Here is a 20,331-nt window from a genome sequence, read left to right on the forward strand (position 1 = left end):
TTTTTTTTTTTTTTTTTTTTTTTTTGAGACGGAGTCTCACTCTGTGGCCCAGACTGGAGTGCAGTGGCCGGATCTCAGCTCACTGCAAGCTCCGCCTCCCGGGTTCACGCCATTCTCCTACCTCAGCCTCCGGAGTAGCTGGGACTACAGGCGCCCGCCACCTCGCCCGGCTAGTTTTTTGTATTTTTTAGTAGAAACGGGGTTTCACCGTGTTAGCCAGGATGGTCTCGATCTCCTGATCTCGTGATCCGCCAGTCTCGGCCTCCCAAAGTGCTGGGATTACAGGCTTGAGCCACCGCACCCGGCCTGGCCTCTAGTCTTTATAGATCCTTGGATGGGTCACACATTCTTCATTTGTGGGTCTTCATCTTCTTATTTGTAAATGTGGATGATTGTATTTAACTTTAAGGCATTTTGTGAAAATTTACTGCAGCACCTACTAAATGAATAGTAGACAGTAGAATCTAGCCTTCAACCATGTGGTTCACTGAACATGTTTTCTTTTCTTTCTTTTTTTTTTTTGAGATTGAGTTTTGCTCTTGTTGCCCAAACTGGTGTGCAGTGGTGTGATCTCAGCTCACTGCAACCTCCACCTGCTGGGTTCAAGTGATTCTCCTGCCTCAGCCTCCCGAGTAGCTGGGATTACAGGTGCCCGCCACCACACCCGGCTAATTTTTTGTATTTTTAGTAGAGAGGGCATTTCACCTCGTTGGCCAGGCTGGTCTCGAACTCCTGACCTCAGGTGATCCACCCACCTCCACCTCCCAAAGTGCTAGGACTGCAGGATTGAGCCACTGCGCCCGGCCTGACCATGTTTTAAACATATAAACTTGGTGAAACAACTGGGCTGTTTGTGGGCAATAGACTAAGATATATGTGTTGGTTGTCCTTAGCGAAATCATAGTCTGTTGGGGGTATGAGACAGATGAACAGATACTTTCAGTAAAATGTAGTACAGTTGTTGACTATAATTCTAGATGTGATTTGAATTTGATCTGGAAAGGTTTCAGGGAGGTGCTAGGACATGAGCGAGGCCTTATGTTGGTGGGTAAGATTTTACACCGATACATTTCGTATGAAAATGGGGTAAAGCCTTGGACTGAGCTGACTTAGCTGTGCATTGGTGATGGTTCACATTTTCATTGTGGAAAGGAAGCAAAATTAGTAATTTAAAAGACCTTTTCCAAGCATGCTTATCTTAACAGAAGGATCTAAGGAAAATATCAATACAGTTTTTAAGCGGGTTTTTAAGATGATAAAGGAAGCTAGAAAATCCAGTGTCAATAATCCACCTGTAGGTAACTGAGAGCATGTTTTCTGTGCTCAGAGAAAATGAAACTACTCAAGAAATGTACATTTGATATAATGGTATAAGTATATAAAATATATGCCACACGCTAACATTAGGTAAATTTCAAGGCACCTTTGCTAGATTTAACTGGAAAATGGAAGAAAGAAAGAAATGATACCAGCATGTGAATATTTTAAAGTTGCTGCTTCAATATGCTAGTCAAAGCCTGCCAGAGCTATTTACCATCTCAGGACAATTTGTTCACTTCACTTATAAATTAGAAATGTGCTCTGGCCAATAAATCTAAATTTATTTTGTAGTAGTCATTTTGCTTAATGGAAGTGTTTTCCAGATGTTGCCTAAGTCTAGTCGTCTGGGCCCTCTTCCAATAAATGAGGAAAGTTTGATTTCATAGGTTGTCACTGTTGATTTTGTCTAACCTTTGGACTAATTGGTTCATCCCACTATATTTGCACTGATATATAAGACTTCCAGGACATGGGATAAACTCATCTATCCTTTACGGGTAAGTGTCAAAGTTAACTTGCTTTATGGAATTAAATGTGTTTTCATTAGAGGTGTTTGAAAAAAATGTATAAGGATAGTAGTTGGAAAGTTTTGAAAAGGATTATATTTATGCAATACACCTGTTGGAAGTCTCTGACTTTATATTGAGAGTTAAGGAAAAGTTGGAACAGTAAGTCCATGATGCTTATTAAATTACATTTCAATGACACAGGTTATTATTTTCCTTAAGATAAAATTTTAACCTTGCACTGCTAAGTACATGCTATACTTTGACTAGAGTTTTAAGATAAGTCTATTCTATGTTAGAGATTTCTTAAGTATTAAAACTGTCAATAACATGGCTGAGGGTGACTTGATTTGTTCTGCATAAAATTAAGTCTAATGGTCAAATATTTTCTATAGAATTAAAGCCGATTTAAAGTCTTGTTTCAAGAATAGGATGGTTTTATTATTAAGTTACATTTTTAAAATTACTGAAATGTGTATAATGCAAGCCTAAGTTAGTGGTGAGATGAAAGAGCAGTTTTCTGATACTTTTATTTTATTTTCAGCAAGGGTACCTACGGTACCTGAAAACAACAATGGCGTGGAAAACACTTCCCATTTACCTGTTGTTGCTGCTGTCTGTTTTCGTGATTCAGCAAGTTTCATCTCAAGGTAGCTTAACCATCGAACATACTTTTATTTAACAACTATTGCTAATCATTCAGTCTTGATTTTTATAACAACAGAAATATATTTCTAAAAATTTATATTTACTTGAGTTTAATATATCGTACAACCTTAAAATAATATACAACATGTAGCCTGTTTATAAGTGCTTTGGAATTCTCATCTTTTTCTCCTTCCAAGAGTTTTGAGCTTGTGTAAATAATAATTTTGGTACTTGTTATTTCTATGGTTCTCCCAAAAGTTTAAAAAGTGCAGACAGTTCATCATAAATTTATGCTGGAGCTATATAGTATCATAAAAATAACTAAAAAGAACAAAATTTAGATAACATAATTTTTGCCTGTATGTTGAACAATTTGGTCTTTCAAATCAAATAAATTATTGATAACTTATTTTGGCATCATTTAGGCATAGATACCACGTTATAATAAACTGCAGTGTTTCAAATGGCATTTTATTAGTCCTGAAACTGTTCTCTTTTTCTTACAAGAACTATTCATCCAGGTATGGACAAATACAGATGTGACTGTCATTTTGTATTATAATATTAAATTTTCACAGTCCTGCCAAAGTAGGTCCTGGATGAACAGTTCTTGTTACTCATTTTTAGAGAATGTTAAAGTACACTCAGTGTAATCACATTAGTAGAAGATGCTATCATGCCATCTAGGTGGGTTAATAGTAACAACGCCAAGCTTTAGATTTTCCTTTTCTTTTCCTTCTGTTCCCCTTTGATAAGCAAAAGCTGAGAGAATAAAAATCAAGATTCATGACAGTTATGATGAAATTACATTTCTAAAGTAAACGTTTCCAGTAAAATACGAAGATTCTTATGAAACCCGAACAAGAGTGATAACTGTCTGTGTAGGCATAAGTTGCAGAATTGTTCAGATACGAAAAGATGGGAAAACACATGAAAGCAAATGTGAATATTCAATGAGAATGATGACTACTCCAGTATCTCCAGACCCTTCGGCTTTCTCATAACAATAATAGGACAAGGTTCACAACACTGGGGGCACTTTCTAAACTGCCTTTTCCTCTGTAATACAATTGGTTGTTCACTAAAACAGTGCTACTTTAATTTTAATTTTCATTAAATAAATGAAATTAAAATTAACGGGGCTGGGTGCGGTGGCTTACACCTGTAATCCCAGCACCTTGGGAGGCCTAGGCAGACAGATCACCTGAGGTCAGGAGCTCAAAAGCAGCCTGCGCAACATGACAAAATCTTGTCTCTATACAAAATACAAAAAATGAGCCGGGTGTGGTAGCGTGTGCCTGTAATCCCAGCTACTCGGAAGCTGAGGCAGGAGGATCTCTTGAGTTCAGGAGGTGGAGGTTGCAGTGACTCGAGCTTGCTCCACTGCACTCCAGCCTGGGCAACAGAGTGAGACTCTGTCTCAAAAATAAATAAATAAATAAATAAATAAATAAATAAATAAATAAATAAATAAAATCAGTGGTTACAATTAATAGCAATAAAAGTAGGAGAGACACGTAGTCTATGAAAACAAGCTTTTCCTGTAAGGATGATTTCCTATTTTTTTTTTTTTTTTTTTTGAAACAGGGTCTTGCTTTGTCTCCCAGGCTAGAGTGCAGTGGCATGATCTTGGCTGACTGCAACCTCCACCTACCAGGTTCAAGCGATTCTCCTCTCTCAACCTCCTGAGTAGCTGGGATTACAGGCCCCTGCCACCATGCCTGGCTAATTTTTGTATTTTTAGTAAAGATGGGTTTTCACCATGTTGGCCAGGCTGGTCTCACCTGACCTCAGGTGATCCGCCTGCCTCTACCTCCCAAAGTGCTGGGATTATAGATGATTTCTTATTTCAGAAATCTGCCAACCATAAAAAAAAATCTCTTGATACTGTCTTGTCTGCTTCTCTTGCTTTCTCAACCTCATCTCATTCTCTTTTTTCTTTATATATAATATATGTATTTATATACATACACTATATATACATTTTTGTATGTGTTATGCATTCATGTATGCAAAATGTTCCGAAAGTTGTCCTATAATTTACTGTTTTATTTGCATATCAGACCTTGGCATTCCTGGACTCTGTTAAGATTTGTTTTCAGTGTGTTTCAACATTCCTCTGTGGATTTAGGACATTGCACCTGCCAATTTCTGTTCCAGAGATGGATTCCATTGTCACATTCCTGCAGTCATTTCTCAGGGAGGGTTTTAAGGTGGTGTTTTCCAAATGACTTTTTAAAAATATTTGAGAATGAGTATGCTTTTGTTATTGTTTGCTTATTTGTTGCCTGGAGAATCTCTGTTCATGACCTTTATAGTTATGCCCAGTTATTTTAAGGGTTCTCACTTTAGCAGTGGTTGTAAGCATCTGGCTTCCCTGACATTTAAAAAATCCAGTTATCCCCACCAATTAAGAAAGAAAAAGCTCAGTAAAGTTTGTGCTGGTGCAACCAGCTTGCTTTAAGCTTATCATCAGGAATGGGAGGCGATGCGATGGGTGGAAAAATCTCAGGCTTAAAATAAGATATATCAGAGTTCAAATTCTGGATGGATTGTTTACTTAAGGTGACCATAAAATGTATTATCTAAATTAGGACAATTATAAGAGTAAAAGAGTTCCTACAAATAATTGGAAGGTATTAATTAACCTATGATGCAGATATACTGGAACTATTAACTAGCCGTGTGATAATGAACAAGTTGTCAAAATTTCTGTGTTTCAGCTTTCTTGTCTCTAAAAAAGGGCTATTAAATCCTGGAAATATTTTCATAAGCATTAGAGATAATGTATGACTCAGTACCTGGCATAGAGAAGCTCAATAAATGTCAACTGCTAATCATCATAGCCACAGCATCGGTAGTAGCTGTAGCTGCCACCTCTTCCTTAGAAATGTCACCCTCTTTAGGCAAAGCCATTACTTTGCCTGCTTTTCAAAAGTGTATTTTTTATCTCAATCTAGTGAAGAATAAAGTGACATAACTGAGATCACCTAAGACATCAGCCAAATATCAGCTGGGCCTATTGCTAACATCATTCCAACACCTTCTCGGTCAATAAAATTCTCTCTCACCAAGCGGCTTCGTCCCCCTCATTAGATCACTCCCTTTCTATAAGGTGGTTTGGCCATATTTACACCAGTATTGTATAATTTTAGATTTATCAAGCTGTGCAGGGAGATGTGGGGAAGGGTATTCTAGAGATGCCACCTGCAACTGTGATTATAACTGTCAACACTACATGGAGTGCTGCCCTGATTTCAAGAGAGTCTGCACTGTGGGTAAGTCCTGAGAGCGAGTGTCTCCTCTGTCAAGCAGCTCTGTGAGTCTGTGAGTCCCCCCTTGCACCCTCGTGCAGTGCTGTCTGTGAGACTGAGCCTCCCCTTGCACCCGCTTGCAGTGCTGTTTTCCCACTGTATCACTTCCTTTGCTTAAGTGCCTTTTCCTTCACTTGCATAAATGTTGCAGCGCATTGTACCTAAGGATGGTGTCGAAGCTTGTGATTACTGGGGAAGGTAAGGGGAGCCTGGAAATCTGTCACTTGCACAAGGTTATTGACTAGTTCCAAGTAAAATGTCTTATTTTAAATAGAGAAGATACGGTGAGTCAGCAGTTATTGAGTATATAGTAAGGAGTAATTATTTACAATCAGAGACGTCCTCGACTAGTGATGAGGTCTTTCAATAGTTTCGTCAAAAGAATACATGAGCATGGAATAATCTTGTCTACTATTTGACTTTTTGATGTTAATACATTTCTAAATTACCTGGAAAAGGCACTTTAAAGATAAAGTGCTAGTGTTTAATGATGAATTTCAGTTAAACTTGAAGGTCTGAATTTTAAATTGTGAGTAGTGTTTCACTTGAATATATTTTGGACCATTTTGTTATTAACACAGAAACAGTTCCTATTCAATTTAAGAAAATTATAATTAAAATTATTTGAAAGGTATATTTGCTTTAGAATTTGAATGTGAAGGTGAGGAATACATTGTACAATTTATGTATTGGATAGGCAATTATTTCAAATAGGCCTTGGTAAGTCCTGGTACCGCTAACCAAGGCTTTTTAAATTTTCATGTTTTAAATGAGTAGTCCTCCCTAACATAGTCCACACTATAAGATTAGGCTGAAAGCTTTCAACTATACACATTTCCCAGTTTGTCATAATAAGGGTCTCTGCATTACAAATGATTTTTAAGCCTCAAAAGTGGCCCATTTATAGGAATATATATATACATATATATTTATATGGAATATATTGCTGAGATCTGTACATTCAATTACTGTGAATCTATTACGAAGCAGTGTGTGAAGAGGAGAAGGATGAAGAGATTTCATATTAAGTGTACCTCACTATTTAGACATTTCCTGATTTTTCGTTGTTCATACATGTAAATAACTTGGGCAGCATCAGGACGTCTCCTGGAGTCTTGAAGGGCAAGAAGAGTTGCCCTCAGTCACCATATTTCTTTTTTGACTTGGGCTGTCTCCATCTGGGATACCATCTAATTTTTCCTGGATGATGTACTTCAAATTTTAAATAAAAGACTTAGAAATGAACTTTTGGAAACCTAGTCGAGTCTAAGGTGGGAGATGGCTGTCAAATACACGGGCCTGGCTTCACAATTAATAATCTGTAACTTCTTGTTTTGCTCTGGGTAGAGCTTTCCTGTAAAGGCCGCTGCTTTGAGTCCTTCGAGAGAGGGAGGGAGTGTGACTGCGACGCCCAATGTAAGAAGTATGACAAGTGCTGTCCTGATTATGAGAGTTTCTGTGCAGAAGGTAAGCATTACAGTACCAACCAATGCTTCTCAGTACAGGCAGATCTGTGCACCAATCTTAGCATCACTGCTAATGTCTAACACGCAGTCTATCTCATGCCTTGATTCTACTAACATATAAGCTATTTCATAACAATTTTGTGTTGTGGAGATGAATTAAAGAAGAAAAGCGCCTTGCAACAGCAGCACCCCCAGGCTCAGCCAGGCTTCAGGAGCACAAGATGTTGCTAGAGGGGAAAAACAGAGGATGAGGCTGAATGCACATGTCTTTTTTTTCTTCAGATGTGGTTCAATTTCAGGTTAAATCAACAGTAATCAACTCATTTGATTATTTCTTGTCTCACCCTTGCTGACTTCACATAGTCAACTATCCTTTGAGCTATCTGTGCTTTTGGCCTCAGTGTTTGAGTATATATTTAAGGACACAGCAACACTTTCAGCTTCCCTAAACAAGTAAATTTATGAATTAGTTTAAGCCGTTAAATTTACAGGCAAATCTACCTAACAAGTTGTTAACTGTCATGTTCCGTCCCATTTCTGCAGTCTCCTCAGCAGTCTCTGTTCCAATACATGTGCATGGTAAAGTCAATAACAAGCGATATTCCCATCTTAAAATCATCTTCTCTATTTATAGGTCTTGAAGGACTACTCTAGAATATAACAAAAGGCTCCAGATTTTATAGAAAAAGATTTTAAAAACATACTTAAATACTGGATTACTTTCCTTTACCAAATGGTTGTTCTTAAATTCTACTTTGTTAAAACAAGAATATTTGTGGAGGTGAAGACAAGCTTTGCTTGCATAATCAATCTTATCATTTTATTTAAACAAGCCTGCACCTCCTGCTTCTTTAGAACAGTGAAGAAACAGAGTGGAAAACCGTTAATCAGCAGATTTGAGAGATGTTTCTTAGCTGTTCAATGTTTTCATGGGAAAACATTCCAAAAATAATGAAGACAACACCCTTGTAATAAAAAACTCAGAGCTCACCCTTCCTGCAGCTTTTAGCAGGTCCCATGATGAGTGACACATATTTACTTATTACCCTCATTGTTTTGGCTGTGAGACAAGAAAGCTAAGAATTTGTTTTGGGCAGAGGATGTGTAGGGAGGGAAGATGGTTGGAAAGTGATGAGACATTGAGAGAACATTTTGATAAAGATAATACTTTATGCTAAGAAATGTTTGGTCAGCTTACCTAAAGTTTAGGTAGAACTCAGTGGAAAAAAAGATGAAGGCAATGCTGGCCAACTTTCTTTACAGAATTCATAAGATAGTCAGGGTCCCAACTTAAAATAATAAAACCACTCAGAATCTCAATACTTTATTTTTTAAGTATAATAACCAAACTATCTTGAGATTCACCACCTAGTTGTTTCAGTGTAGATACCACTTACAGGTGTCTATATATCTAAAAATCGTAACATTTCAAGAATTGAAGGAATCCCAGCCATCCAAGTGCCTCCGAATGGGAGAGAGAAAACAGAGTTCAAGAGGTTAACCGTTCTGGCCAAGAGCATGAGCTAGTACATGGCAGATCTGTTTCTCAAATTGAGAGACTTGACATTTTTGTTGGGTGGCAGGAGAAACGAGAGGGGCAGTGGCCAGTTCATGGAGACTATAGCAATAGGGTTTTGGGGCGATGTTGCTGGGAGCAGCATGATTTATCACAACTCTTCTGTATCTAGAGAGTCCCCAGTGCTCTCTGTTTTCATATCCTTCATTAGTCCCTCTTGTTCCTAATGATTAAAAAAAAATTAAAAAGTTCTGTGTTTTCTCTTCTAGACTGAGAAGCAAAGGAGGGAAGGGGACTAAAAGGTTAAAAAGATACACTCCAAACCATTAACAGTTGTATCTTTGGGAAGGGCAGCACATTTGAGGAAAAGCATAATGTGAAGGTGTGAACTTTTCACAAGAATATTCATGTGGAACTTTTGTAATTAAAAAAAGAACAAAAGGCAAATTGGCATCATTTAATTTAAATGAATATTAAAACAAAAAATGAATACTAAAACAGAAAAGAAATTCTGAAGGCAAAGACTTTTAGAAATCATCTTGAATAAACATCTTAGTTTGTAGACAAGAAGATGAAGTTCAAGAGAATTATTTGCCTAAGGTCACAATGGTAGAGGCTCGTAGGTCTAGGACTGGAATTCAGGTCTTCTGATTCCTGAGACTTTGCTCCCTGTCATAACTTACAACAATCTGAGTACCAATATTTTATAGCAATGCATCCTTAGAATTAAATGGAGTCATTCGTGTTGGGCTGGAGCCTGCCTGCACTGACTGTCACCAGCATCTACTCTTGAAGCTAGATGCATCCGTGCTTTTCACAGTTAGAGCTGCTGATGAACATAAACAAGATGTTAACTGACTTGTCTTGCTTGGCCTCAGTGCATAATCCCACATCACCACCATCTTCAAAGAAAGCACCTCCACCTTCAGGAGCATCTCAAACCATCAAATCAACAACCAAACGTTCACCCAAACCACCAAACAAGAAGAAGACTAAGAAAGTTGTAGAATCAGAGGAAATAACAGAAGGTAGGAAGATGACAGATATAATCAAAGGAGCTTTCTTAGATGAAATAACTTGTAGGTGACTGCTTATCTAAGCCCATTCTCTGAGAACAGGGTAATCTTAGGAATCATGAGGCTCATTATACTCGAAGGTTTTAGACTTTGCTTTTAAGTAAAGTTTAAGACAAAGTATAAACTCTCAGGTCTTTCTGTATTTACCAAACCCAGCATGAGTCTGGGTTAAAACAAATCAGAAGGGACAAATCTTACTGTAAAAAACAAAAACCATCCCATGATTTTCTTTGCAGAATAATTGATTCTGTGTTTTGGAGGATATGGGAAAGTTGAGAGATACTAGTAATACTGCTAGTATCTGTGATAAGCCCAGGTGCCTTGCTTTTAACTGACAGTTGAAAGGCAGTTGGTCATATTACTAATAAAAGCAAAATCCAGATACTTGTAGATTAGTAAATAGCACTTCTTGCTGTATTTAGACTGGCAGTTCTTTTTTGTTTTAAATCACAGTTGGTGTGATCAAACTTTCTATTTGATTTATAGAACATTCTGTTTCTGAAAATCAAGAGTCCTCCTCCTCCTCCTCCTCTTCCTCTTCTTCTTCAACAATTCGGAAAATCAAGTCTTCCAAAAATTCAGCTGCTAATAGAGAATTACAGAAGAAACTCAAAGGTTTGAGCATTGATAAAGATCAAAGACTATATCAATGCCATATTAACAATGATTATATTTAAAAGTAGTGCGTGTTGGTAGAATGAAGACATCTCAATATGGGGTGGGGGAATATAACTTTAAAACTATTATCTTAGAAAGTACCAAATGAATACTTCCTACAGGAAATTAGTGCCAAGCAGCTCAGAAGCCACTCTAAAAGCAAAAGATAAGAAGATGCTGTAGCAGTGACTGTGGAACCACAGGATGGCACCAGAGATGATTATTTATGGCGTTCTATTGTCACTCTTATTTACTTGATATCATTTTGCTTCTTCCCCTTCATCTTCCTTGCATTTTCATTTTCCCTTCCCCAGCTTTATTTTAACAAACATTTATATACTATCATTCTAAGTGTTTTACAAGTATTAATTCATTAAATTCTTACAAATCTCTATGGAAAAAATGTTATCCATATTTTACAAATCCTCTTTATTTTCCTAGTAACTTATATATCTGGCTGATTTTTCTCTAGTAGAGACTGTGCTACAGAGTAGGCTATTATTGCCTGAAAAGAGATTTCCTTTGCTGTTTATTATTTCCTGAAGTTCTGGTTCTAAAATATATTCTCTTTCTCCAGGAAATACTGAATTTTTGGATAAGGGAGTTTTAAAGAACTCTAAGTGGTTGTGATTTCCTCTGAAGCATTCTCTCTAGATAAATAGCCAGATATTTAATCTTTTAGTCACCCAGAAAATCATGCACAAAGCCACCCTTGGGCTTTGTAGTTCACCTGTGGGGTAGTTGCTATGGGAAAGCCTTGATAAATACTGTCTTTTTGCTGCCATGGCACCCTAATTGCCTACTTATGTCCCCTGGGACTTGCAAGTTTAGCTGCACAGAAGAAAAGGAGTGGCTAATAGCCCTATGTGTGGGAACAAGCCTCAAGCAAGGACTGTGGGGGTGACTGGGGCAGATTGCTCAGAGGTAGCTGTAGAGGCCTCTGAGATAATTGGTGCAGCAAGATGGTAGTACTAGGTTTCCAGGAGGAAGGAAGGGACACTGGGCACTGAAGAATAAGACTAGAAAAGTGGGGAGTAAAGAACATTAATATAAACAGATGAATTAGTGTTATTTTTCATGTTGGTAATTTCCAAGTTGCCACTGACTTCCATGTATTAATTGTATAGAGTTTAATTTGTGCTTTCTCATCCCTCATCTTATTCATTCCCTAAAACAGCCCAATAAGATAGGTTGAGTATTTACCATTTTACAACAAATTAAAGGACATAGTAGAGGTTAGCAATTTGCTTAGAAACACACAACTAGTCAATGATAAAAATGGGATATTTATGTCACTATTAAAGAAAAAAAATTCTAAAATAACAAGATGTATATATATATATTTTTTTCTCCAGGAAAAGATAACAAGAAGAACAGAACTAAAAAGAAACCTACTCCCAAAGCACCAGTTGTAGATGAAGCTGGAAGTGGACTGGACAATGGTGACTTCAAGGTCACCACAACTCCTGCCACGTCTACCACCCAACACAATAAAGTCACCACATCTCCCAAGATCACAACAACAAAACCAATAAATCCCAGACCCAGTCTTCCACCTAATTCTGATACATCTAAACAGACATCTTTGACAGCAAATAAAAAGACAACAGTTGAAACTAAAGAAACTACTACAACAAATAAACAGACCTCAACTGATGGAAAAGAGACTACTTCAGCTAAAGAGACACAAAGTGTAGAGAAAACATCAGTTAAAGATTTAGCACCTACATCTAAAGTGCCAGCTAAAACTACACCCAAAGCTGAAACTACAACCAAAAGCCCTGCTCTTACCACCCCCAAGGAGCCTACACCCACCACTCCCAAGGAGCCTGCATCTACCACTCCCAAAGAGCCTGCACCCACCACCACCAAGTCTGCACCCACCACTCCCAAGGAGCCTTCACCCACCACCACGAAGAAGCCTGCACCCACCACTCCCAAGGAGCCTGGCCCAACCACCCCCAAGGAGCCAGCACCCACCACTCCCAAGGAGCCTGCACCCACCACCACCAAGAAGCCTGCACCCACTACTCCCAAGGAGCCTGGCCCAACCACCCCCAAGGAGCCTGCACCCACCACCACTAAGAAGCCTGCACCCACTACCCCCAAGGAGCCTTCACCCACCACCCCCAAGGAGCCTGGCCCAACCACCCCCAAGGAGCCAGCACCCACCACTCCCAAGGAGCCTGCACCCACCACCACCAAGAAGCCTGCACCCACTACTCCCAAGGAGCCTGGCCCAACCACCCCCAAGGAGCCTGCACCCACCACCACTAAGAAGCCTGCACCCACTACCCCCAAGGAGCCTTCACCCACCACCCCCAAGGAGCCTGTGCCCACCACCACTAAGAAGCCTGCACCCACCACCACCAAGAAGCCTGAACCCACCACTCCCAAGGAGCCTGCACTAACCACCCCCAAGGAGCTCACACCCACCACTACCAAGAAGCCTGCACCCACTACTCCCAAGGAGCTCACACCCACCACCCCTGAGGAGCTCACACCCACCACCCCTGAGGAGCCCGCACCCACCACCCCTGAGGAGCCCGCACCCACCACCCCTGAGGAGCCCGCACCCACCACCCCTGTGGAACCCGCTCCCACCACCCCTGAGGAACCCTCTCCCACCACTCCCAAGGCACCGGCTCCCACCACCCCTAAGGAGCCTGCTCCAAAAACTGCTCCAACTACCCCTAAGGGGACTGTTCCAACTATCCCTAAGGGGACTGCTCCAACTACCCCTAAGGGGACTGCTCCAACTACCCCTAAGGAGACTGCTCCAACTACCCCTAAGGGGACTGCTCCAACTACCCTCAAGGAACCTGCACCCACTACTCCCAAGAAGCCTGCCCTCAAGGAGCTTGCACCCACCACCACCAAGGAGCCCACACCCACCACCTCTGACAAGCCTGCTCCAACTACCCCTAAGGAGCCTGCACCCACTACCCCCAAGAAGCCTGCTCCAACTACTCCTGAGACACCTCCTGCAACCACTTTAGAGGCCTCTACTCCAACTACCACCATGGAGCCTCCCACTAGCCACAAAAGCCCTGATGAATCAACTCCTGAGCTTTCTGCAGAACCCACACCAAAGGTTCTTGAAAATAGTCCCAAGAAACCTGCTGTACCTACAACTAAGACTCCTGCAGTGACTAAACCTGAAATGACTACAAGAGCGAAAGACAAGACAACAGAAAGAGACATACGTACTACAACTGAAACTACAACTGTTGCACCTAAGATGACAAAAGAGACAGCAACTACAACAGAAAAAACTACCGAATCCAAAATAACAACTACAACCACACAAGTAACGTCGACCACAACTCAAGATACCACACCATTCAAAATTACTACTCTTAAAACAACTACTCTTGCACCCAAAGTAACTACTACAACAAAAAAGACAATTACTACAACTGAGATCATGAACAAACCTGAAGAAACAGCTAAACCAAAAGATAGAGCTACTAATTCTAAAGCGACAACTGCTAAACCTCAAAAGCCAACCAAAGCACCCAAAAAGCCCACTTCTACCAAAAAGCCAAAAACAACATCTAGAGGGAGAAAACCAAAGACGACACCAACTCCCCCAAAGATGACATCAACAATGCCAGAATTGAACCCTACCTCAAGAGTAGCAGAAGCCATGCTCCAAACCACCACCAGACCTAACCAAACTCCAAACTCCAAACTAGTTGAAGTAAATCCAAAGAATGAAGATGCAGGTGGTGCTGAAGGAGAAACACCCCACATGCTTCCCAGGCCCCATGTGTTCACACCTATAGTTATTCCCGGCATGGATTACTCACTAAGAGTACCCAATCAAGGCATTATCATCAATCCCATGCTTTCCGGTATTAAGAATCAGTTATTTTCATTTTTAAAGCTGGTAATGTTAGTTTACATCTATATGAACCAGAATGCCTTAGTTTAGTATCACTTGAGTGAGATGTATTACCTGACCTGATTAACTTGTGAAGTTTTACAGCTTCCCTGTAGGTAAGCAGAGGCATTATAGTAAGCTTATTCATTCTCTAGAAAAGTAATAATTTAGGGTTGGGAATTTAGCATGTGTGTGTCTGTGAGCAGCAGTGATGGTACATTGAATGTCAAAAGAATTTAGTTGGGTGTCTATTCTTAAAAGTACAATGCAAAGCAAAAATCTGTAGTTATCATTTTCCAAACCAACCCAAAGGGAGGGCAATCAGAACTGAAAGATGAAATTTCACATTGAGTTCATACATCCAATAAATGTCTAGTTTACATGAAAATCTAGGTAACCTGGCCCATTCCAATTCATAATAATTTATTTCATGTAATACTTTTGAAGAGTATCATCTTTAAGTAAAATGGAATTATCAAGTATATAACTATGCAAACACGTCAAACTCTGTTCTTCAAGATCTTAGAAAAGGTAAACAGGAAATAGAACCCTGTGGAAATACTTGAAAAAACACACACACTTTTCTCATTCTGTTCTGTATTTGTTTTGTTTTTGCTAATTTGTTTAGATGAGACCGATATATGCAATGGTAGGCCAGTAGATGGACTGACTACTTTGCGCAATGGGACATTAGTTGCATTCCGAGGTGAGCTATGTACACATTTATTTTTCTTCTCATCATTCTGTTTTGGCATTTATGAGAACCAAAGCCATGGAAGAGTGCTAGTTTGGGTTGTTTTCTGGAGGGGAATCTGATTGATAAACATACCTCACAGGAGAATCTGAGAGTAATAATGGAAATATTGGATTAAGAAAACTAGACAAAGTAACAAAACAAAACCAAGACCCTGAACTGATATTACTGAGGTTTTTTTTCCTACTGTTAAGATTAAAAAGGTAGTTCAAAAAATTTTTTTTTGGGCGGTTGTTAAAATTTTAATTTCATACCAAATGAAATGACACCAGCATGCATATTCGCTGCTTTATGTGAAAATAACATCTCAATTGTGATGTGTTCAAGTGTTACACTCTCTGTCGGAGGGTAACAGAAGAAAAGTTATTTCATGTTAATTCTCTGCTGTACTCTCTGCTAGTCAGTCTTAACACATATTTAGATTAAATCTGAAAATAATTCCTTTTTGTATAGTAGAGGCTAAAGAGATGTTAGTCATTAAATTGTAATTCCTTAGTTCTAAGAGATAAAGAAATTGAGAACTAAAGAGTAACTGTAAGTCACAAAGCCAAAAGGCTTTTTTGAGACAGGGTCTCCCTCTGTCACCCAGGCTGGAGTAGAGTAGCACAATCATGGCTCAATGCAGGCTCAATCTCCTGGGCCCAAGCGATCCTCCCGTCTCAGCCACCTGAGTAGCTGGGACTACAGGTGTGCACCACCATACCTGGCTAATTCTTGTATTTTTTTTTGTGAAGACAGGGTTTTGTCATGGTGCCCACACTGGTCTCAAACTCCTGGGCCCAGCCATCTACCCACCTTGACCTCCCAAAGTGCTGGATTACAGGTGTGAGCCACTGCACCTGGCCTAACCAATAGTTCTTTCTAGAGAAACTAGAAAACTAAAATATCTCAAAGTTTATGCTAAATTTTGGACTTGGGAAATACCTGCTCTCAGAAATGTTCAAACACTACCTTTTGGATCTGACTAAACTTCCAGTCATACAATGCATAAGAAAACTACATTTTTTTTTTTTTCCATTTTGGTTTCTTTTGTGATAGGTTTAGTATTCAGCTTGTAGGCTGATGTCTTTCCTTAAATTTTAGGTCATTATTTCTGGATGCTAAGTCCATTCAGTCCACCATCTCCAGCTCGCAGAATTACTGAAGTCTGGGGTATTCCTTCCCCCATTGATACTGTTTTTACTAGGTGCAACTGTGAAGGAAAAACTTTCTTCTTTAAGGTAACACAATTATCTTTGTGAGAAATTTAATTATAATTTGTAAATGCATTGTTTATTACAACGTATATCGCCTTAACCTCCAATATAAGTGTCAGCACTTTAAACTATCATCAAAATTTAATCATAAGCAACAGTTTGATAACATTAATGGTCAAAATTCAACCATTCAACTAAGTTAACATGTTCTCTCTAAACTTAAATCTAGAAATGAGTTCCTCAGCTTTTTTCCCAAAGCTGATAACATAATTTTCTTTTAAATTATCAGGATTCTCAGTACTGGCGTTTTACCAATGATATAAAAGATGCAGGGTATCCCAAACCAATTTTCAAAGGATTTGGAGGACTAACTGGACAAATAGTGGCAGCGCTTTCAATAGCTAAATACAAGAACCAGCCTGAATCTGTGTATTTTTTCAAGAGAGGTATGTGCTACATAATTGACAAGATTACAAAACTTTTAAAGAATTACACTCAGCATTTTATTATTGAGATTACTGTCAAAAGGTATCGTTAATGGCTGGAATCAAATATTTTCAGTGACAAAAATAAAAATGGAGGGTAGTATTCTTATTGCCCTCAATTTTTTATTTAGATTTCTTCACAGGCAAATCACAATTCATTTGAGTTTTCAGGTCACTGACAGAATGTCATTTACTTTCGCTTCACAAATGTGCATGTCATCCTTGCACAGGGGCCATGCTAATCTCTGTATCATTCCAATTTTAGTATATGTGCTGCCAACGTGAGCACTTGTCACTTTCAATGGAAATTAAATACATAACCATGTAATTGGCTGCATCTATTCATTCAACAAGTATTTCAGGGTTTAGTAATTATTTTTACAATACCCTTGACTAATAGCCATTAATATCGACATATTATATGAAAAATGAAACAACATTTTTTCCTATACATTGTAAAAGTTGTTTTCCATCTTTTCTGAGGGTATTAAAATTTTCATTTTCCATGTAATATTCTAACACATAACAGGTGGCAGTATTCAGCAGTATATTTATAAACAGGAACCTGTACAGAAGTGCCCTGGAAGAAGGCCTGCTCTAAATTATCCAGTGTATGGAGAAACGACACAAGTTAGGAGACGTCGCTTTGAACGTGCTATAGGACCTTCTCTAACACACACCATCAGAATTCACTATTCACCCGTCAGACTGGCTTATCAAGACAAAGGTAACATTTTTATTCTGTTAAAAAAATCCTTAAACATAAGTAGATGTGATACAGTTTCTTATACAGTAAGGCTTATGAAATATAGATACTGATCAAACAGCCCTAATAATTTAAGCTTACTGATGAAAAACTCATCCACTTGCTTTAGTGAATAACCAAAGACCAATACTTTCTTTTTCCTTGTGGGTAAGGAAAGCAGTTTGTTTAGGTTTGTCAGTTATAACCAATACTATTTATCAAGTACTTCTTACCAAGAACTATTTTTATATACCAATCTATAACCTTCAATAGTTCTACATCAGAAGGCAAAAACTGAGATTAAAACTCAGATCTGTCTGGCTCTTCCCAAGATAGCACATTGCCTTTTAATCTGGTATCTTTTATTAAACGTATCATCTACAGGTTTCCTTCATAATGAAGTTAAAGTGAGTACACTGTGGAGAGGACTTCCAAATGTGGTTACCTCAGCTATATCACTGCCCAACATCAGAAAACCTGATGGCTATGATTACTATGCCTTTTCTAAAGGTAAGTTATTAACTAATAGTTTCCCAAGGAGGTGATATCATTTGTGAAAATAATGAAGATAAAGTAAAAATGCTGGCTGCAATGACTGAATGTGAGAAGTTACACTATGATACTTATTCTCATTGCTGTGGAGAAGAGTTAAGACTTTTGCTTTAATTTCAATTAAAATGAATGGCACTGCAATTCAATTCTGCTCTAACCTTCATGAGATTACGATAAAACATCCAATTACTAGAGTAAAATTGCTACTGATGATACTATTTTACTTCTATCATTTGTGGCATTTAACAGATAACTTGGCACAAGGTTATACTGATTTGCATCATTGCAGAGTCTATAAGATCAGAAAGAAGTGCCTGAGAAACTAACTTTATCAATTAAATTGTGTTACTCAGGATGCTTTTCTTTGAAATGCCCAGAAATCTAAGTTATTTTGCCTGTAATTCCATAATATGAATGACACTGGCATGTATTTTTTTAAAAAGAATAAACCCAAGTAAATTATTTTTCAAACTTGGTTACTCTTTAATGCTTATATCATAAACGAGAGTTGAACTTGATTTTACAAAAAGACAGGAGAAATGTCAATCTTCTGAAACATCAAAAAAGCTGAAAAGTCTAGGCAATTGTTTTTCTTTCTGTTATAAAGTTCAAATTAATTAGTAAAAACATCTCTATTAAAATGATAAACATTGTCTTTGAGCATAATAGTCAATATAAGTTATTTTTTAGTTTGGGCATTGTTTTCTTTTAACTAAATAATGTTTTCTCTTCCATTTAGATCAATACTATAACATTGATGTGCCTAGTAGAACAGCAAGAGCAATTACTACTCGTTCTGGGCAGACCTTATCCAAAGTCTGGTACAACTGTCCTTAGACTGATGAGCAAAGGAGGAGTCAACTAATGAAGAAAATAAGAATACATTTTGACACTGAAAAACATTTTATTAATAAAGAATATTGACATAAGTATACCAGTTTATATATAAAAATGTTTTTAAACTTGACAATCATTACACTAAAACAGATTTGAAAATCTTATTCACAGTTGTTATTGTTTACAGACCAATTAATTAATATTTCCTCTATTTATTCCTCCTCTCCCTCCCATTGCATGGCTCACACCTGTAAAAAAAAAAAAATAGAATCAAATTGAATACATCTTTTAAGAACTCAAAACTAGTGTATTCACTTACTCCACTTCATTATAAAAAATATCTAGGCATTATGGATATAAAACTGTTGGGTATTCTACAACTTCAATGGAAATTATTACAAGCATATTAATATTTTTGTGACATAAGTACAATCTAAAAGTTATATTGGAAAACATGGAAATATTAAAATTTTACACTTTTACTAGCTAAAACATAATCACAAAGCTTTATCCGTTGTATAAAAAAACAAGATAATGGCAATAGGTAGAGATGTAGAGATACAACAAATGAATATAACACTATAACACTTCATATTTTCCAAATCTTAATTTGGATTTAAGGAAGAAATCAATAAATATAAAATATAAGCATTATATTTATTGTATACCTAAGGTATACAAATCTGTCTACATGAAGTTTACAGATTGGTAAATATCACCTGTTCAACATGTAATTATTTAACAAAACTTTGGAACATTAAAAAAAATAAATTGGAGGCTTAAGGATTAGAAAAGTTGTTCTATTTATTACTGTTCCACGTTCTATCATGTAATCCAGTTATGTCAGAAATTCACCTCTCTGTCTGTTAAACTGACGACCACGGACACCTTGTCTCAATGTTGTCTGAAGTCTTACTCGTCTGAAAGGCTTTGGTTGACTACTACTTGTATCTACAAAAAACATTAAGATAAAACAAAAGCAAGTGAAAAAATGAGAAAGCATTTATAATGATACAAACTAATTACTAAGAATGAATGAATAAGATGCAGACTTGTCCATTTGTTTTCAATTCTTTTTTTCAAACAATGAAGAAAATTTAACAAACCAAAAAAGGGTAAATGGTTAAACAACAAAAAAAGCAGCACTTTGGGAGGCTAAGGTGGGAGGATCACGAGCTCAGGAGTTCGAGACCAGCCTGGGCAACACAGCGAGAACCTGTTTCTACAAAATTATAAAACAATTAGCTGGGCATGGTGGAACATGCCTACAGTCCCAGTTATTCAGGAGGCTGAGGCTAGAGGATCACTTGAGCTCGGGTGAGGTTGAGGCTGCAGTGAGCCATGATCAAGCTAACTGTACTCCAGCCTGGGAG

General features: G+C 38.0%; 2 protein-coding genes and 1 non-coding gene across 5 annotated transcripts in view; 1 reads left to right on the forward strand and 2 right to left on the reverse strand.

The window, feature by feature from the left end:
* Positions 1 to 1,799: 1,799 nt before the first annotated feature.
* On the forward strand, positions 1,800 to 19,053 carry PRG4 (proteoglycan 4). Of its 3 annotated transcripts, XM_010365907.2 has the most exons (13): positions 1,800 to 1,817; positions 2,371 to 2,476; positions 5,630 to 5,752; positions 7,136 to 7,255; positions 9,649 to 9,798; positions 10,333 to 10,461; positions 11,859 to 14,360; positions 15,018 to 15,095; positions 16,227 to 16,363; positions 16,629 to 16,785; positions 17,354 to 17,551; positions 17,954 to 18,079; positions 18,861 to 19,053. In XM_010365907.2, exons 2-13 carry the CDS (start codon positions 2,401 to 2,403, stop codon positions 18,956 to 18,958), a joined length of 3,894 nt encoding a protein of 1,297 aa, XP_010364209.2. In that variant the 5' UTR covers positions 1,800 to 1,817; positions 2,371 to 2,400; the 3' UTR covers positions 18,959 to 19,053. The 3 variants fall into 3 exon arrangements, with proteins under 3 accessions (XP_010364209.2, XP_030791192.1, XP_030791193.1); XM_030935332.1 differs by lacking the exon at positions 10,333 to 10,461; XM_030935333.1 differs by lacking the exons at positions 9,649 to 9,798; positions 10,333 to 10,461.
* LOC115899366 lies at positions 17,010 to 17,113 on the reverse strand. Its single transcript, XR_004059092.1, has one exon. It is a non-coding gene; the product is annotated as a U6 spliceosomal RNA (small nuclear RNA).
* Positions 19,005 to 20,331, reverse strand: part of TPR (translocated promoter region, nuclear basket protein) — a 64,555-nt gene continuing 63,228 nt past the window's right edge. Inside the window, exons 51-52 of the mRNA XM_010365913.2 lie at positions 19,814 to 19,909; positions 19,005 to 19,206 (exon numbers count right to left, since the gene is read on the reverse strand). Of these exons, the coding sequence (XP_010364215.2) occupies positions 19,151 to 19,206; positions 19,814 to 19,909 (152 nt within the window). The 3' untranslated portion in view covers positions 19,005 to 19,150. The remainder of the gene's footprint in view (positions 19,207 to 19,813; positions 19,910 to 20,331) is intronic.

Source organism: Rhinopithecus roxellana, chromosome 8, assembly GCF_007565055.1.
Source record: "Rhinopithecus roxellana isolate Shanxi Qingling chromosome 8, ASM756505v1, whole genome shotgun sequence".
Lineage (NCBI taxonomy): Eukaryota > Metazoa > Chordata > Mammalia > Primates > Cercopithecidae > Rhinopithecus > Rhinopithecus roxellana.

Bases quoted from the DNA above. Each gene is read 5' to 3' on its own strand.
- PRG4 (XM_010365907.2), top strand. From the start codon at position 2,401: ATGGCGTGGAAAACACTTCCCATTTACCTGTTGTTGCTGCTGTCTGTT. The intron at 9,799-10,332 runs GTAGGAAGATGA...TTTGATTTATAG, and splicing joins ATCAGAGGAAATAACAGAAG to AACATTCTGTTTCTGAAAAT. The intron at 16,786-17,353 runs GTATGTGCTACA...AACACATAACAG, and splicing joins TGTGTATTTTTTCAAGAGAG to GTGGCAGTATTCAGCAGTAT.